This window comes from Heterodontus francisci, chromosome 4, assembly GCF_036365525.1.
Source record: "Heterodontus francisci isolate sHetFra1 chromosome 4, sHetFra1.hap1, whole genome shotgun sequence".
In the NCBI taxonomy this organism is placed as follows: domain Eukaryota; kingdom Metazoa; phylum Chordata; class Chondrichthyes; order Heterodontiformes; family Heterodontidae; genus Heterodontus; species Heterodontus francisci.
In genome coordinates, this window is record NC_090374.1 from 38,507,597 (window position 1) to 38,527,086 (window position 19,490).

The 19,490-nt window shown below is 45.4% G+C and overlaps 1 protein-coding gene across 10 annotated transcripts in view; it reads left to right on the top strand.

Annotated features, from left to right (window-relative positions):
• The window catches only part of LOC137368969 (solute carrier family 22 member 4-like), a 213,976-nt gene that overhangs the window by 84,872 nt on the left and 109,614 nt on the right, over positions 1-19,490 (top strand). For 9 of the 10 annotated variants that reach the window (XM_068029367.1, XM_068029370.1, XM_068029374.1 and 6 more), the window contains 2 exons: positions 87-258; positions 10,361-10,502. In XM_068029367.1, coding sequence (XP_067885468.1) covers positions 87-258; positions 10,361-10,502 — 314 coding nt within the window. The remainder of the gene's footprint in view (positions 1-86; positions 259-10,360; positions 10,503-19,490) is intronic. The other variant, XM_068029369.1, reaches the window with a different exon arrangement.

Below are 19,490 nucleotides of genomic sequence, written 5' to 3' on the forward strand. Positions count from 1 at the left end.
CAAAATTTTCATGAAGGATAAATATTCCATGGTTTTGATTGTTTTTATGAACTAATTTAAATCATTTTCTTTCCTTCACGGACCAGGAACTGAAGTTCTTGGCAAAACTACGAGGACTACTTACGCAACGCTTGGTGTCTGCATGTTTTATGCCATTGGGTACATTATTCTGCCATTTTTTGCATATCATATCCGAAATTGGCGGATGTTACTATTTGCTCTGACCCTTCCAGAGATTCTGTATATTCCTTCTTGGTGGTGAGTTAATTTTTTTTAGTTGTTATCAATATTAACAATAACTTGCATTTATATAGCACAGTTAATGTAGTAAAACATCCTAGGGTGCTTCAAACGAATCTTATCAAACACAATTTGACACCAAGCATATAAGGTGATATTGGGCAGAAGAACCTGGTCAAAGAGGGAGGTTTTAAGAAAATAAAATAAAATGTCATCTTTCTTAAAACTTCAGAAAACTTGTGTGAATTTGTTTCTTTGTCTTATAATTGAAAAGCTGTGAACAAGGATTCACAAAGGGGGATCTCAAAACACTGTGTGTTTAAAATTAAACCCTGTTACAATAAGACCAGGGAAAGACAGCAAAAGATTCCTAAACACATTTCTCACCTGAACGTAACACACTACAGTTCATGTGGTATGGGTACACCCACAGTGCTGTTAGGGAATGAATTCTCGGATTTTAACCCAGCGATAGAGGAAGAGCAGTGATATAATTCCACGGCTATAAACTGAGAGAGGGGAATATGCAACAAGACCTGGGTGTTCTCGTACACCAGTCGCTGAAGGTAAGCATGCAGGTGCAATGGGCGGTAAAAAAGGCAAATGGTATGTTGGCCTTCATAGCGAGAGGATTTGAATACAGGAGCAGGGATGGCTTGCTGCAATTGTACAGAGCCTTGGTGAGGCCACACCTGGAATATTGTGTGCAGTTTTGGTCTCCTTATCGAAGGAAGGATGTTCTTGCTATGGTGGGAGCGCAGCGAAAGTTTACCAGACTGATTCCTGGGATGGCGGGACTGACGCATGAGGAGAGATTGAGTTGGTTAGGATTATATTAGCTGGAGTTCATACGAGTGAGGGGGGAATCTCATAGAAATCTATAAAATTCTAATAGGACTTGACAGGGTAGATGAGGAAGGATGTTCCCGATGGTGGGGAAGCCCAGAACTAGGGGTCATAGTCTAAGGATACGGGGTAAACCTTTCAGGACTGAGATGAGGAGAAATTACTTCACCCAGAGAGTGGTGAGTCTGTGGAATTCGCTACCACAGAAAGCAGTTGAGGCCAAAACATTGTATGTTTTCAAGAAGGAGTTAGATGTAGCTCTTGGGGTGAAAGGGATCAAAGGATATTGGGGAAAGTGGGAACAGGTTACTGAGTTGGATGATCAGCGATGATCATAATGAATGGTGGAGCAGGCTCGAAGGGCCGAATGGCTGACTTCTCCTATTTTCTATGTTTCTCTAAGTCAGGATGGTACATGACTTGGGGGTGAACTTGGAGGTTGGTGGTGTTCCCATGCATCTGCTGCCCTTGTCCTTCTAGGTGGTAGAGGTCGCAGGTTTGGAAGGTGCTGTTGAAGGAGGCTTGGCAAGTTGCTGCAGTGTCACTGCTGCCACTACATGCCAGTGGTGGAGGGATTGAATGTTTAACGTGATGTATGGGGATGGTGTCGAGCTTCTTGAGTTTGTTGGAGCTGCACTTATCCAGACGGGTTGGAGTTGTGCTCATCCAGGCAAGTGGAGAGTATTCCACCACTCTCCTGACTTGTAGATGGTGGACAGGCCTTGGAGAGTCAGGAGCTGAGTTACTCACTGCAGTATTCCCAGCCTCTGATCTGCTCTGGTAGCGACAGTATATACATGGATGGTCCAGTTAAGTTTCTGGTGAATGCCTATCCTCAGGATGTTGATAGTGGGATTTGTCAAACTCCCTTCCTAACAGCACTGTGGGTGTACCTACACTACGTGGACTGCAGCGGTTCAAGAAGCAGCTCACCACCACCTTCTCAAGAGCAGTTAGTGATGGGCAATAAATGCTGGCCTGGCCAGCGATGCTCACATCCTGGGAATGAAAAAGAAATCAGCGATGGTAATGCAGTTGAATGTCAAGGGTAGATGGATAGATTCTCTCTTGGTGGAGGTGGCCATTTCCTGGCACTTGTGTGGTGCGAACAATACTTGCCACTTATCAGCCTGAGCCTAAATGTGTGCTGGTCTTGCTGCATGTGAACAAGGATTGCTTCAGTATCTGAGGAGGCTCGAATGGTATTGAACATTGTGTAATCATCAGTGAACATTCCCATTTCTGACCTTATGGATGGAAGATCTTTGTTGAAGCAGCACAAGATGGTTGGGCCTAGGACACTACCTGAGGAAATCCTGCAACCATGTCCTGTGGCTGAGATGGTTGGCTTCCAACAACCACAATCACCTTCCTTTGTGCTATTATGACTCCAACCAGTGGAGAGTTTTTCCCCGATTCCCATTGACTGCAAGTTTTGCTAGGGCTCCTTGATACCACACTCTGCCAAATGCTGCCTTGATGTCAAGGGCCACCACAGTCACCTCACTTTGGGATTTCAGGCCTTTTTGGACCATGACTGTAATGAGGTCTGGAGCTGAGTGGCCCTGGCAGAACTCAAACTGAGCATCAGTGATTAGGTTCTTGCTGTGCAAGTGCCACTTGTGTCACGAATGTTTGCAAACCCCCTTGTGAATTATGTTGTGCATTTGAGTATTAATGTCAACAGCCATTTTATACAGCATGTTTTATGTTTGTACTTCTGTGTTCTGATTGTCAAAATTGAGGAGAGATTTCAGGTGGGACAACCACTTGAAAAGAGTTTAGCTTTAGGACCCAGGAGATCCCATATCCAGCCTGCGTGTACTCGAAACTGTAACCATGTGTGAGGACAGCCTGTCTTCCATATTCCAGCTGCCATGTGCTACAGACACAGCACCCTGCAAGAAGCCACAGTCTGTCTTGAAGCTGCATAGACTTCTGTCGAAGGCCTTTTCAACAAGAAAAATTAAAGAGAAGCCACACTTTGAAAAATACAGCAAGAAACAAACCAACTCGAAGACAAGCTGCACTCACAGCAGAAAAGGTCTGATTTCTACCAATTTCCACTCCGTCTAAAATAAGGTGACTTCAGCAATTTAGCGGTCTCCGTTATTACCTTTGAGAGTTCAAAGAAAAAGAAATTTGCAAGAGAAGTGATGTCTCCAACAGCTCCACCTATATTTGGCAATTATAATCCGTGTTCTCCAATCTTTGGACTTTTTTTTGATATTCATTATTACGACCAGGTTCCCTCTCAGCCTTTGCCTGGTTTAACCGTAACAGGGTTTAATTATAGAAACACTGTTTTTAGCTCCCCCTTAGTGAATCCTTGTTCACTGCTTTCCAATTGTAAGGCAAAGAAATCAATCAGACAGGTTTTCTTAGATTTAAACAAGAAAGGTGAAAGTTTATTAATCTTAAACTCTAATTCGCTTAGTGACTACGAATATGCGACGTGACCACGCTGGCACATATATGCGATAAGCACACACGCAGATAGAGACAGAAGAAGTAGAGAGAATAAAGGGGAAAAGTTTGAGGGAATAGATGGATTTCTATTTATGATCCTTTGGATTCGATTTAGAGTCTTTGGTTGCCAGTAAGTCTTGCCGTTTCGTTGGGGCTGAGTGCATGCTTTAAAACCTATTTCGATGTAGGCATCTTTTCTCTCTTGAGGTTTAAGTGACTTCAGTGGATCTGGAAGTTAATGGGAGAGAGAGAGCCAGATAGGAGAGAAAGGAGAGAGGCGCTTGTTCCAAGTTCAGAGGCAATTTGCAGTCTATGTCTTCAAACTGTCCTGTGAGCACAATTCAAAACTCCAAGTTGGCCGGCAGGTTAGTCATGTGACTAACCCTTTATTTGGGAGGCTTTTAAAGAGAGGTTGATTAGCGTGCAGGAGAGACATGTTCCTGTGAAAATGAGGGATAGAAATGGCAAGATTAGGGAACCATGGATGACAGGTGAAATTGTGAGACGAGCTAAGAGGAAAAAGGAAGCATACATAAGGTGTAGGCGGCTGAAGAAAGACGAAGCTTTGAAAGAATATCGGGAATGTAGGACCAATCTGAAACGAGGAATTAAGAGGGCTAAAAGGGGTCATGAAATATCTTTAGCAAACAGGGTTAAGGAAAATTCCAAAGTCTTTTATTCATATATAAGGAGCAAGAGGGTAACTAGAGAAAGGATTGGCCCACTCAAGGACAAAGGAGGAAAATTATGCGTGGAGTCAGAGAAAATGGGTGAGATTCTAAACGAGTACTTTGCATCGGTATTCACCGAGGAGAGGGACATGACGGATGTTGAGGTTAGGGATAGATGTTTGATTACTCTAGGTCAAGTCGGCATAAGGAGGGAGGAAATGTTGGGTATTCTAAAAGGCATTAAGGTGGACAAGTCCCCAGGTCCGGATGGGATCTATCCCAGGTTACTGAGGGAAGCGAGAGAGGAAATAGCTGGGGCCTTAACAGATATCTTTGCAGCATCCTTAAACACGGGTGAGGTCCCAGAGGACTGGAGAATTGCTAATGTTGTCCCCTTGTTTAAGAAGGGTAGCAGGGATAATCCAGGTAATTATAGACCGGTGAGCCTGACGTCAGTGGTAGGGAAGCTGCTGGAGAAGATACTGAGGGATAGGATCTATTCCCATTTGAAAGAAAATGGGCTTATCAGTGATAGGCAACAAGGTTTTGTGCAGGGAAGGTCATGTCTTACCAACTTAATAGAATTCTTTGAGGAAGTGACAAAGTTGATTGATGAGGGAAGGGCTGTAGATGTCAAATACATGGACTTCAGTAAGGCGTTTGATAAGGTTCCCCATGGTAGGTTGATGGAGAAAGTGAAGTCGCATGGGGTCCAGGGTGTACTAGCTAGATGGATAAAGAACTGGCTGGGCAACAGGAGACAGAGAGTAGCAGTGGAAGGGAGTTTCTCAAAATGGAGACGTGTGACCAGTGGTGTTCCACAGGGATCCGTGCTGGGACCACTGTTGTTTGTGATATACATCAATGATTTGGAGGAAAATATAGGTGGTCTGATTAGCAAGTTTGCAGACGACACTAAGATTGGTGGAGTAGCAGATAGTGAAGGGGACTGTCAGAGAATACAGCAGAATATAGATAGATTGGAGAGTTGGGCAGAGAAATGGCAGATGGAGTTCAATCCGGGCAAATGCGAGGTGATGCATTTTGGAAGATCCAGTTCAAGAGTGAACTATACAATAAATGGAAAAGTCCTGGGGAAAATTGATGTTCAGAGAGATTTGGGTGTTCAGGTCCATTGTTCCCTGAAGGTGGCAATGCAGGTCAATAGAGTGGTCAAGAAGGCATACGCATGCTTTCCTTCATCGGACGGGGTATTGAGTACAAGAGTTGGCAGGTCATGTTACAGTTGTATAAGACTTTGGTTCGGCCACATTTGGAATACTGCGTGCAGTTCTGGTCGCCACATTACCAAAAGGATGTAGATGCTTTGGAGAGGGTGCAGAGGAGGTTCACCAGGATGTTGCCTGGTATGGAGGGCGCTAGCTATGAAGAGAGGTTGAGTAGATTAGGATTATTTTCATTAGAAAGACGGAGGCTGAGGGGGGACCTGATTGAGGTGTACAAAATCATGAGAGGTATAGACAGGGTGGATAGCAAGAAGCTTTTTCCCAGAGTGGGGGATTCAATAAATAGGGGTCACGAGTTCAAAGTGAGAGGGGAAAAGTTTAGGGGGGATATGCGTGGAATGTTCTTTACGCAGAGGGTGGTGGGTGCCTGGAACGCGTTGCCAGCGGAGGTGGTAGACGCGGGCACGATAGCGTCTTTTCAGATGTATCTAGACAGATACATGAATGGGCAGGAAGCAAAGAGATACAGACCCTTAGAAAATAGGTGACAGGTTTAGATATAGGATCTGGATCGACGCAGGCTTGGAGGGCCGAAGGGCCTGTTTCCTGTGCTGTAATTTTCTTTGTTCTTTGTTCTTTTGACCTGCCCATTTACCTCCTCTCTCCTCATTATCCCAGGCCCCAAACACTCCTTTCAGGTGAAGCAGTGATTTACTTGTACTTCTTTCAATGTAGTATCCTGTATTCGCTGCTCACAATGTGGTCTCCTCTACATTGGGGAGACCAAGTGCAGACTGGGTGACCGCTTTGCGGAACACCTCCGATCAGTCCGCAAGCAGGACCCTGAGCTTCCAGTTGCTTGCCATTTCAACACTTCCCCCTGCTCTCATGTGTTCACATCTCTGTCCTGGGATTGCTGCAGTGATCCAGTGAACATCAACGCAAGCTCGAGGAACAGCATCTCATCTACCGATTAGGCACACTACAGCCTGCCGGATTGAACATTGAGTTCAATAATTTCAGAGCTTGACAGCCCGCCATTTTACTTTCATTTTTCGTTGTTTTTTCTTTTTTACATTTTTTACTGCTTTTTTTGCATTTATTGCATTTCATCTTAGTTTGTTCAGTTTGCTTACCCACTGTTTTTTTTCATGTTTGCACTTGCTGTTCAATATTCAGTCCGTTAACACCTTTTCTGTACTCATGCTTTGTCTTTCACCACACCATTAACATATTGTTTGCCTTTGCTCCATGACCTTTTGGTCAGCTATGTAGCCTTGTCCAATCTACACCTTCTCCTTTGTTATCTCTTGCCCCACCCCCACCTCACTTGCTTATAACCTGTGACATTTTTAAAATTTATCAGTTCCGAAGAAGGGTCACTGACACGAAACGTTAACTCTGCTTCTCTTTCCACAGATGCTGCCAGTCCTGCTGAGTGGTTCCAGCATTTCTTGTTTTTATTTCAGATTTCCAGCATCTGCAGTATTTTGCTTTTAGTTTAAAATTAATGTTCATGTGACAAAATTAATATGCCTCATTCTTGGCAGGTGGGGGTCTTCATGACATAATGGACACGAGTTTAATTGAAATCCATATCAGCTAGTAGTTAAAATAAGTTTCTATTTAATAATGTCCTTGCCTTTTTTTATGACTTTAACCTTTCCCTGAATATTTGTAAGTGTGCATGGCAAAGTTAAACCCCTTCCCAAGTTTACGAGTGTGTTAATAAACCCGACTTCTTTGTTTTAACTTTAAAATCTATGTTTTGAAGTGGTCATTTATTATTAGGTTTCAGTAAGGGAAAGAAATTCAATCAGAAATCTATAGACGGACAGGTGGTTGGAAAAACAGGGAAATTTGTACAGAAGAAAAACCTGTTCATCACACTTGATACCACTGTCGACGATACCTTCTATCACTTGCTAATGTTTGAGAGTAGACTGATGGGGTGGTAATTGGCCAGATTGTATTTGTCCTTTTTATGGACAGAGCATGCCTGGGCAATTTTTACAGTGTCGGATAGATGCCAGTGTTGTAGCTGTACTGGAACAGCTTGGCTCGGGGTGCAGCAAGCTCTGGATTATAAACCTTCAGTACTACAGCTGGTATGTTGTCAGATCCCATAGCCTTTGCAGTATCCAGTGCCTTCAGCCATTTCTTGATATCATGTGGAGTGAATCTGTGATGCTTGGGACTTCAGGAGGAGGCTGAGATGGATCATCCACCCGGCACTTCTGGCTGAAGATGGTTGCAAATGCTTCAGCCTTGTCTTTTGCACTGACGTGCTGGACTCCGTCATTGTTGAGGATGGGGATGCTTTTGCAACCTCTTCCTCCCATTAGTTGTTTAATTGTCCACCACATTTCAGGGCTGGATGTGGCAGGACTGCATATTTAAAGCAACTTTTTTAAACAAATACCAGAGAACAGAAAATGCATGATTACTGTATGGATGTAAAAAAAAAAGTTCTAACTTTATGAAAACATGATTCTTACATCCAAGATTTCTAGGGTTGGCCCTAATTTGTTATTCGGGTGCACTTTGTTCCAAATTGGACCTGAAGTTGGGAGCTACAATTTCATTATGGTCCATTTGCAGGTACATAACTGACTGTTCACCTGAAATTGAACCTCATGGTCATAATTGCGGTCAGCTGCCGCTGTCCATTGTGCCTCCAGGAGGCTCGCCCTCTAAATCCATTCAATTGGTGCTGTGTGCTTCACCACCAGTGACACTTCGGTAAGTTCCAGGGAGAGTGGTGGGCCATGGTAGTTAAGGAGAACAGGCAGGCCATTATCATGATCACTTGTGGCCCTCAAGAGTGTTGTGGAATGAGGAGGAGCACTCTTGGTTCCATGTGAAATTGTTTTTAAAGAATTTCCCTTGTTGGTGGATAGTGTTAGGCCACATTCATGGCAGGAAAGCCTGAGTGAAGTAGCCACGTCACTCTGGGCAGCCAATTTCAGGAATATATGCTCGGGGTCTAATACCTGTTTCAGCCAGTTGCCATGGATGTCTGAAAATTGCCCAACCTAATAGAATGTTGAACAAATTTCAAGCAGTTTTGATGACTTGTGAAGTGTTATGCCAGCAGCAGAACAGAATGTTCCTTCTCCCTTGGTCTGGCACATGTACAGGAAGACAGAAATAGAGATTAGAAAGGGTTGTTGAGTAACAAAGTTCACATGCTTTTCCGTAGAAGGGATAGCATGAAGGAATGCAACTGAGAGAAGCAGAATGTCATAACAATCCTGCAGCTTGACACCTGCACTCCATCTTCCCCTTCTCTCACTGTATTGGTTATCTGCCTCCCCTTCTCATATGGAATGAGAGGGCAGAGATTTGGGGTGTCCCCCATCTGTGGCCATGTTTTCTCTGCCATTTTGGAATGGCTTCTCCTTTAAACAAATGCAGAACATGAGACTGTAAGCACACCTAGGTGTCAGCAAGGAAAACATAATGGGGTTGATGGCAAGAACATGAACCAACCAAGGCATTTAAGAGATATATGCATGAAAAAACATTTTCAGATGAAAGCTAAGGATGTAATAGACCTTTCTTTACCTCCCAGAGATTGATGATAACCTCCTGAAGCACATTAACACAGTGAGAGGGAGGGATTTCTCAGTTACACATGTGCTCAGTGCAAATCTGGAGTACTGCATACAATTCTGTTTGCAATATTAGAAACAAGATCTAGAGACACTGAAGAGGGTGCAAAAAGGATTTACAAGGATGATACCAGAAATGCAGCGGTATACCTATAAGGAGAGGATGAACAGGCTGGGTCACTTTCCCTTGAAACGAGAAGGCTGAGGGGGTAACCTAATAGAGATCTTAAAATTATGAAAGGTTTTGATAGAGCAGACACAGAGAGAATGTTTCCACTTGTGGGAAAGAGCAAAACTCGAGGTCATCAATACAAGATAGTCACCAAGAAAGGAATTCAGAAAAAAACTTCTTTACCCAGAGAGTGGTGAGAATGTGAACTCACTACTACAGGGAGTGGTTGAAAACATAGTATGATTAAGGGGAGGCTAGATAAGCAGCTGAGGGAGAAGTGCCTTGAGGGTTATGCTGAGAGAGATGGATGAGGAAAGATGAGGGAGAAGGCTCAAGTGGAACATAAACACCGGCATGAATTGGTTGGGCCAAATGGCCTGTTTCTGTGCCATATATCCTATGTAATCCTATGTAATGCATTCTTGGAAGGTATATCTATTTCCTTTTGTCTTCCCTGTTCTGGTTATAATCGCTATGTTTTTTGCAGCACTGAGTTGAACTGGCGATGTATGGAGTTGTGGAGTTGTCTCTCCATGTGTTCACCACCTCCTTCTAATGGGCATCTCTTTGCAGGCGCAGAGCGAAGATTCAAGGAATAGTTGAGGTTAAAGTTCAGATTTAGCTGACTTGACACAACATAGCCACAATGACATCCTCCAATGACACAATGCTACCCTTGTCATTCTCAAAATTATAATGTGACCTCGAAAAGTAACTTAAAAAGTGAAGTGAGTAAATTATCTGGTCAGTCTTGGCCGAATCCTGACTTACAAAACTGGATGATCTCAAAGTAATTTGGTGGGCCATGACTTCCCTACCCTCGTCCACCATACTGGTCCCTCCAGTTCCATCACTGTCTTAGTGTTCCCAGGGGGTACCTGACATTTTCTGAAGAAATTACATAGAACGTACAGCACAAAAACAGGCCATTCAACCAAACTGGACCATACCAATGTTTATGCTCCATAAAAACCTCCTCCTGCCCCTCTTAATCTAACCATGTCGGCATACTTTTTGGTTCCTTTCTCCCTCATGTGCTTATCTAGCTTCCCAGGAACTTGGCTGGAGTCACGGTTACTGTAGTCAGGTGGGCAGAGGTCTTTCCCCTTTGCACCCTTATCATTCTGACAACTGCTTTATTTGTACGTTTTTTAAAATCAGGCTTATACCGGAGTCTCCCAGATGGCTGATCGCTCAAGGTCGAATGACTGAAGCTGAAAAAATCGTGCAAGGTTTTGCTAAAAAGAATGGCATCAGTCACACTGGGATGATATTTCAGAATGTCAATGTCAAAGAACATACGGTAGTCATTTCACTTTTTTACTCCTTCTGAATTAGACTGCTATTTAAATATGTCAAGATCAAGCACCAATACATTCCAGTCTTTTCAGAATAAGAACTTGTCATAATCCGTATTCAATTATATTTATTACCAATAATAGCAAAGTAGAGAAAGATAATTTGGTACTGAAGCACTTATTTTTGTTTATGTTATCTTCACGAACTGCATTGGTTCTGTCTGTCAGGTTCTGAGGAAAGGTTAGGGAAATTTGATATAAGACAGCTGAGGACCTGGTCCTGGTGTGGTGGGCTGAATATTCTCTCTGCTACAATTTCTACAATGCTAAAATATTCTTGACACATTAAACTTAGCATTCTTTAAAATTAATTACCTTCCAATAATTAAATAGGATAATGGATGAAGTCAGAACTAAATCACAGACCAACCTGTCTCTTGGCCTTGCATATAATTTCCTCCTCTAAAAAGGCAATGTCAGCACATGTCCATGAATAGGACGGAACATAGGAATAGGAGTAGGCCGCACAACTGCTTAGAATCATTGAAAGTTTAAGGCACAGACAGAGGCCACTTGGCCCATCGTGTCGGTGCCAGCTGAAAAACGATCCCACCCATTCTAATCCCGCCTTTCAGCATTTGGTCTGTAGCCCTGCAGATTACAGCACTTCGGGTGCATATCCAGACTCCTTTTGAACGAGTTGAGGATTTCTTCCTCAACTCCTCTTTCAGGCAGTGAGTTCCAGATCCCAACCACCCTCTGGGTGAAAAACATTTTCCTCAATTCCCCTCTATTTTTTCTACCAATCACTTTAAATCTATGACCCCTGGTCACTGACCTCTCTGCTAAGGTCCCTTCACCTCCACTCTATCCAGGCCCCTCAAAATTTTCTTCATTTCAATCAGATCTCCCCTCAGTCTTCGCTGTTCCAAGGAGAACAAATCCAGCCTATCCAATCTTTCCTCATAGCTGCATTTTTTCCAGTCCTGGCAACATCCTTGCAAATTTCCTCTGTACCTTCTCTAATGCAATTACATCCTTTCTGTAATGAGGTGACCAGAACCTCCTTGAGCCCATTCTGTTATTCAGTTAGTTCAAGGCCGATCTGGACATTAACTTCTGGTTCTGTAACCCTTAACATACCTTGCCTAATATCCTGTCAATCTCAGTTTTTTAATTTTCAATTGAACCCTCAACAGATTATTGGGGGGAAAAGTTCCAAATTTTCACGACCCTTTGCATGAAGAAGTGCTTCCTGACATCACCCCTGAAAGGCCAAGCTCTAATTTTAAAGTTATGTTCAACCCCGCCTCTGTTCTTCTCTCCCCACCAGAGAAAATAGTTTCTCTCTATCTAATCAACCAAATCCTTTAACCAATTAGACCACCCTTTGGTCTTCACCTTTTCCTATCCTGAGTGGTGTGAAACAGGGCTGTGTTCTTGCACCTACACTGTTTGGGATCTTCTTCTCCCTGCTGCTCTCATATGCGTTCAAGTCTTCAGAAGAAGGAATTTTCCTCTACACAAGATCAGGTGGCAGGTTGTTCAACTTTGCCCGTCTAAGAGCGAAGACCAAAGTACAGAAAGTCCTCATCAGGGAACTCCTCTTTGCTGACGATGCTACATTAACATCTCACACTGAAGAGTGTCTGCAGAGTCTCATCGACAGCATGCGGCTGCCTGCACCGAATTTGGTCTAACCATCAGCCTCAAGAAAACCAACATCATGGGACAGGACGTCAGAAATGCTCCATCCATCAAAATCCACGACCACGCTCTTGAAGTGGTTCAAGAGTTCACCTACCTAGGCTCAACTATCACCAATAACCTGTCTCCCGATGCAGAAATCAACAAACGCATGGGAAAGGCTTCCACTGCTATCTCCAGACTGGCCAAGAGAGTGTGGGAAAATGGCGCACTGACACAGAACACAAAAGTCCGTGTGTATCAAGCTTGTGTCCTCAGTACCTTGCTCTGTGGCAGTGAGGCCTGGACAATGTATGTCAGCCAAGAGCGACGTCTCAATTCATTCGCAGCCATAAAGGCAGGGCTAATGTGTGGCGAGTCGAAGAGACTTAGCAGTTGGCAGGAAAAATGACAGAAGCGCAAGGGGAGAGCCAACTGTGTAACATTCCCGACAGCCAATTTTATCTGTAGCACCTGTGGAAGAGTCTGCCACTCCAGAATTGGCCTTTATAGCCATTCCAGGCGCTGCTTCACAATCCACTGACCACCTCCAGGCTCTTACCCATTGTCTCTCGAGACAAGGAGGCCAAAGAAGAAGAAGAAGGTCTTCTGTACTCAAAGGAATACAAGCCTAGTCTGAGCAACCTGTCCACACAATTTAACCCTTGAAATTCAGGAATGATACCAGTGAACACTGCATCCCCTCCAAGGCCAATAATTTCTATCTGAGATGTGAGGCTGAACTTTGTTCTGACATTGGGGGTCCTGGCGGCACGTGGGCTGGAAGGTGGGGGCGAGACCCCGCTTCAGCCCTCTGTTAGACCCCCATTGCAATTCCCTGGCGGGCAGCCACTTAACTGCCTGCTGTCGGAGGATGCCATCCCTTTAAGGGACGAGTTCCAGCCTCCATAGCTGCCGGCCAATCAGAGATGTTGGAGACCTCAGGAATGAAGTGGGGTCGGATTATTTAAGCAGGGCCCCGATGATGGTGTTGGTGGGGGGTGCTATTGGGGGGGGCGGTGGGTTCTTCATGGGGTGGGGCGGGAGCAGATCCTTGCTGTGGGCGGGGGGGTCACCTTCCGGGGGCTCTGGATTGCTCTCAAAGGAGGGACCACCCCACTCTGCTAAGAGGCTGCTTCCCTCCATGGCTGTGGGCCACTCCACCTTCTATTAAATTGAGGCGTAGGTGGGAAGAGGCCCATTGGCCTGGGGTGGGAAGGCTGTCCTTGGCCTTCCCTGCCCTGGACTATATTTGAAGGTGTCACGAAGGCGATAGGCACTCCCCATCCACCTTCTGACGCAATTTTATGGGTCCTGCCCAACCTCCATTTCCATCCCTAGGAGGCCCATAAAATTCAGCCCATGGTGTTCAAAACTGAATGCAGTACTCTAAATGGGGTCTCACCTGAGTTTCATTTAACTGTAATATAACTTCTGCCCCTTCAATTCCACCCCCATGTGATCAAGGCAATATTCCATTAACCTTTTTATTTTTTTTACCTGTCCTCTAACCTTTTAAGCTTCTAAATCTCTCTGCTCCTCTGCAGTTCCTAATGGAAGAGCAGAACATAGACTGTTTATCATTGAATTTATGCTTTTTTTTCCTATTTCGCAATTAGCTCATTCGCTATCATGGATAACCATGTTATTAAAACAACAGAGGGGTCACAGTCTCAGGATTCAGGGTATGCCATTTAGAATTGAGATGAGGTCTTCACTCAGAGGGTGTTGAACCTGTGGAATTCTCTACCGCAGAAGGCAGTGGAGGCCAAGTCATTAAATATATTCAAGAAGGAGATAGATATATTTCTTAATGCCAAAGGAATCAAGGGATGTGGGAAGAAAGCAGGAACAGGGTACTGAATTAGACAATCAGCCATGATCTTTTTTGAATGGCAGAGCAGGTCCGAAGGGCCGAATGGCCTGCACCTGCTTCTATTTTCTATGTTTCTATGTTAAGGTTTATGTTTCAATTGTGTACATGGTGGGTTACTCGGAGGGAAACTGCAATTCTGGTTGCGAGGTTGTGCAGTTCCTGGTCTGTGATCTCCATTCTGGCAATACCATGATGGGTTTGTGACTATGCTCATCGAGGCTCCCCAAGAATAACAGGACAGAATCTTAAAATTAGAGCAAAGCCATTTAGCAGCAAGATCCAGAAGCATTTTTTCCACACAAAGGCAAGTAGAAATTTGAAACTCTCTTCCTCAAAAGACTGTGGTGCTCGGGCAATTGGAACTTTCAAGGCTGAACTTTATTTTTGTTAGGTAAGGGTATCAAGGGATCTGGAGTAAAGGTGGAAAAATTTAGTTGTGGTGCCAATGAGCTCTGATTTAATTGGATGGTGCAGCAGACCTGAGAGGATGGTCTACTCCTGCTCTTTATTCTCCCCTATTTCTCAAGGTCTAGTTAAATGCTACCAATGTGGGTCGCATAACCAGCTTATTTTGCCAAATTTTGTAATTGCCGTATAACATTGTCAGAGAGATTGGTTCCAGCAGTGGAACGATCAGAGAAAGCATGGCACTGACCGGAGTTGTCAGAGTGAGGCCTGGGAGTGGAGCAGTCAGAGAGAGTGAAGCCTGGGAGCCAACCAGTCAGAGAGAGCGAGGCCTGGGAACTGAGTGGTCAGAGAGAATGAGGCCCAGGAGCAGAGCAGTCAGAGAGGGTGAGGTCTGGGAGTAAAGCGGTCAGAGAGAACGAGGCCCGAGAGCTGAGTGGTCAAAGAGAGCAGGGCCTGGGAGTGGAGTGGTCAGAGAGAGTGAGGCCTAGGAGCAGAGCGGTCAGAGAGTGATCCCCGGGAGCAGGGCAGTCAGAGAGGGTGAGGCCCGGGAGCAGAGCGGTCAGAGAGAATGAGGCTCGGGAGCCGAGTGATTAGAGAGCGAGGCCTGGGAGTGGAGTGGTCAGAGAGCGCGAGGCCATTAGCGGAGCGGTCAGAGAGCACGAAGCCATTAGCGGCGCGGTCAGAGAGCGCGAGACCATTAGCGGCGCGGTCAGAGAGCGCGAGGCCATTAGCGGCGCGGTCAGAGAGCGCGAGGCCATTAGCGGCGCGGTCAGAGAGCGCGAGGCCATTAGCGGCGCGGTCAGAGAGCGCGAGGCCACTAGCGGCGCGGTCAGAGAGCGCGAGACCCAGGAGAGAAGAGGGAGGAGCTTTGAGAAACAGATATTTCGCGAAATGATGTCACAGGACATGAAGTCAGGTGGGGTGCGCATACTGGGTAAGCTTTTATTTTAGTTTACTTTAAATTAATAAACTATAAAGTAAAACTAGGTCAATTAATTAGCATAAAGCTAAAGCCAATTTGATAATTTATTACAATGCAATTACAATCGGTGCTCAATTAATTTTTTTTTATTCATTCATGGGATGTGGCCGTCGCTGCCGAGGCCAGCATTGATTGCCTAGCCCTTATTGCCCTTGAGAAGGTGGTGGTGAGCTGCCTTCTTGAACGGCGCTACTCCTCCTTTTGCCAACTCTTTACCCTTTATATGCCAAAGAAGACTTTTGGATTTTCTTTTATGTTGCCTGCCAGTCTCTTCTCATACCCTCCTCCTTTCTTTCCTTTCCCGATCTTTTCTGAACACCTGGTATCCAGGAATATTTAGTACCCAGTCCCGCCCTTTTTGACAAAAGCAAAAGACTGCAGATGCTGGAAATCTAAAATAAAAACAGAAACAGCTTGAAATACTCAGCAGATCTGGCAGCATCTGTGGCAAGAGAAAGAGAGTTAATGTCTCAGGTCGATGACCTTTCATCAAAGCTGGTAAAAGTTAGAAATGCAGTAGGTTTTAAGTAGGTTAAATGGAGGAGGATGGAAAAAGAACAAAAGAAAAGATAGCGCGGAAGAGGGGAGACATTAAATGACAAAAAAATGGTTGGCCAAAGGGAATCGTAAGAGGATAAGTAAAGGAACCACAGTCGTGTCCAGAGGAGGTGTGAATGGCAGAATAGTGAACAGCTGCCGCCCAAAACAAGAGTAAAAAAGAGAAAAACAGGATTAAGGCTGAAACATTCAAAGAAAAGGAATCAAAATGGGGCGGAGGTTGCAGTCTGAAATCATTGAACTCAATGTTGAGTCCACAAGGCTGTAAAGTGCCTAATCGAAAGATGAGGTGCTGTTCCTCAAGCTTGCATTGAGCTTCATTGGAACACGACAGTTGGCTGAGGACAGAGATGTTAAGTGTGAGAGCAAAGTGGAGAATTAAAATGGCAGACCACCAGAAGCTCAGGGTCAGGCTTACGGACTGACCTGAGGTGTTCTGCAAAGTGGTCACCCAATCTGCGTTTGGTCTCCCCAATGTAGAGCAGGCCACATTGTGAGCAGCGAATATGGTATACTAAATTGAAAGAAGTTCATGTAAATTGCTGTTTCACTTGGAAGGAGTGTTTGGGGCTTTGGACAGTGAGCAGAGAGGAAGTAAAAGGGCAGGTGTTGCATCTCCTGTGCTTGCATGGAAAGGTGCTGTTGGAAGGGGATGGGATGATAGAGGGGTGGACCAGGATGTTGTGGAGTGGACAGTTCCTTCGGAATGCTGAAAACGGAGAAGAGGGGAAGATGCATTTGGTGGTGGCATCACACTGGATGTGGTGGAAATTGAATATGGAGGCTGATGGGGAGGGAGGTGTGGACAAGGGAAACCCTATCATGGTTTTGGCAGAGAGGGGAAGGGGTGAGAGCAGAAGTGTGGGAAATGGGTGGGACATGGGGTGATTCCTCAGTTGAGGAAAAAGGAAGACTTATCAGAAGCACTTGTGTAGAAGGTTGCATTATCAGAACAGATGTGACAGAGACGGAGAAACTGGGAGAATGGAATGAAGTCCTTGCAGGAGGCAGGGTGTGAGGAAGTATAGTCGAGGTAGCTGTCGAGGTCAATGGGCTTATAATGAATATTTTTGATAGTCTGTCGCCAGAAATGGGGAGAGAAAAGTCGAGGAAGGGAAGGGAAGAGTCAGAGAAGGACCATGTGAAGCTGGGGGAAGGGTAGGAATTGGAAGCAGTTTGCCTTGAGTTGTCTTTTTGAGCCAGGTCTCTGTTATCACACAACATCATACACACACGTGGCTATCTGTGCCTGCAACTCACCAACCTTATTTACCACACTCCGTCACATACATGCACAGTAAACCTAACTCAGACCATATTGCATTCCATGTTACTCTAACCCCACTGAATACTTTACTATTTCTTACTCTAGTGTTATCTGTCTCTCCCAATTTTTTGCACACCTTGTTTTTTCTCTCTAGTGTTGCCTCCTGGTTCCCATCCCACTGCCAATGAGTTTAAACCCTCCCCAATAGCACGAGCAAACTACTCTGCAAAGAAATTTGTCCCTACTCTGTTTAGGTTGCAGCAGCTTTGACAGAAGCGGAGGTACGGAGCGAACTTGCAGCTGGGAAGTCAGTTTCAGTGTAAGTTAAAAGTTAATTCCCTTTTGTTTTCGGAGGACCAGGGGACTGCTAGGTAAGTAAAAACTATATATTTGGGTGGTGGCTGTACCCGAGACACTACATGTGTAGTGTCTCCCACCCACCCTCCTCCTCTAACCAAAAAAAAAGGACTCTGGTGTGTTGATAAGGTAAGCTTTTTATTTAAAAAGTTCTGTCTGTCGGATTGCTAAACTAACAAGTTTTGACTTTTTTTTTGGTTTTTCAGTAGATTTGTTGGGAATTTAGAATAGTGGGAATGGAGGTTAAGGCAGTTGAATGTTCCTCCTGCAGAATGTGGGAGGTAAGTGTCGCCAAGAGTGTCCCTGCTGACTGCATCTGCGGGAAGTGCACCCAACTCCAGCTCCTCGAGAACCGCGTTAGGGAGCTGGAGCTGGATGAACTTCGGATCATTCGGGAGGCGGAGGGGGTTATTGAGAGGAGTTATGGGGAGGTAGTCACACCTCAGGTAAAAGACGTAGGTAGATGGGTTACCGTCAGGGGAAGGAGAGGGAACCAGCAGGCAGTGCAGGGATCCCCTGTGGCCGTTTCCCTCAACAACAGGTATACCGTTTTGGATACTGTTGCGGGGGACGACTTACCAGGGGTAAGCAATGGGGTACAGGTATCTGGCACAGAGTCTGTCCCTGTTGCTCAGAAGGGAAGGGGGAAGAGGAGCAGAGCATTAGTCATTGGGGACTCCATAGTTAGGGGAACAGATTGGAGGTTCTGTGGGAACGAGAGAGACTCACGGTTGGTGTGTTGCCTCCCAGGTGCCAGGGTTCGTGATGTCTCGGACCGTGTTTTTGGGATCCTTAAGGGGGAGGGGGAGCAGCCCCAAGTCGTGGTCCACATAGGCACCAACGACATAGGTAGGAAGAGAGATGGGGATTTAAGGCAGAAATTCAGGGAGCTAGGGTGGAAGCTTAGAGCGAGAACAAACAGAGTTGTTATCTCTGGGTTGTTGCCCGTGCCACGTGCTAGCGAAGCGAGGAATAGGGAGAGAGAGGAGTTGAACACGTGGCTGCAGGGATGGTGCAAGATGGAGGGTTTTGGTTTCCTGGATAATTGGGGCTCTTTCTGGGGTAGGTGGGACCTCTACAAACAGGATGGTCTTCACCTGAACCAGAGGGGTACCAATATCCTGTGGGGGGAGATTTGCTAGTGCTCTTCAGGGGGGTTTAAACTAATTCAGCGGGGGAATGGGAACCTAAATTGTAGTTCCAGTGTACAGGATGTTGAGAGTAGTGAGGTCAGGGATAAGGTTACAAGGACGCAAGAGGGCACTGGCAAGCAAGAACTTAGTTTAAAGTGTGTCTACTTCAGCGCCAGGTGCATCCGGAATAAGGTGGGTGAGCTTGCAGCATGGGTTGGTACCTGGGATCTCGATGTAGTGGCCATTTCGGAGACATGGGTAGAGCAGGGGCAGGAATGGATGTTGCAGGTTCCAGGATTTAGATGTTTCAGTAAGAACAGAGAAGATGGTAAAAGAGGGGGGGGTGTGGCATTGTTAATCAAGGAGAGTATTACAGCGGCAGAAAGGCCGTTTGAGGACTCGTCTACTGAGGTAGTATGGGCCGAGGTTAGAAACAGGAGAGGATAGGTCACCCTGTTGGGAGTCTTCTATAGACCTCCGAATAGTTCCAGAGATGGAGAGGAAAGGATAGCGAAGATGATTCTCGACAGGGGCGAGAGTAACAGGGTAGTTGTTATGGGGGACTTTAACTTTCCAAATATCGACTGGAAATACTATAGTTCGAGTACTTTAGATGGGTCAGTTTTTGTCCAGTGTGTGCAGGAGAGTTTTCTGACACAGTATGTAGACAGGCCAACCAGGGGCGATGCTACATTGGATTTGGTACTGGGTAATGAACCTGGCCAG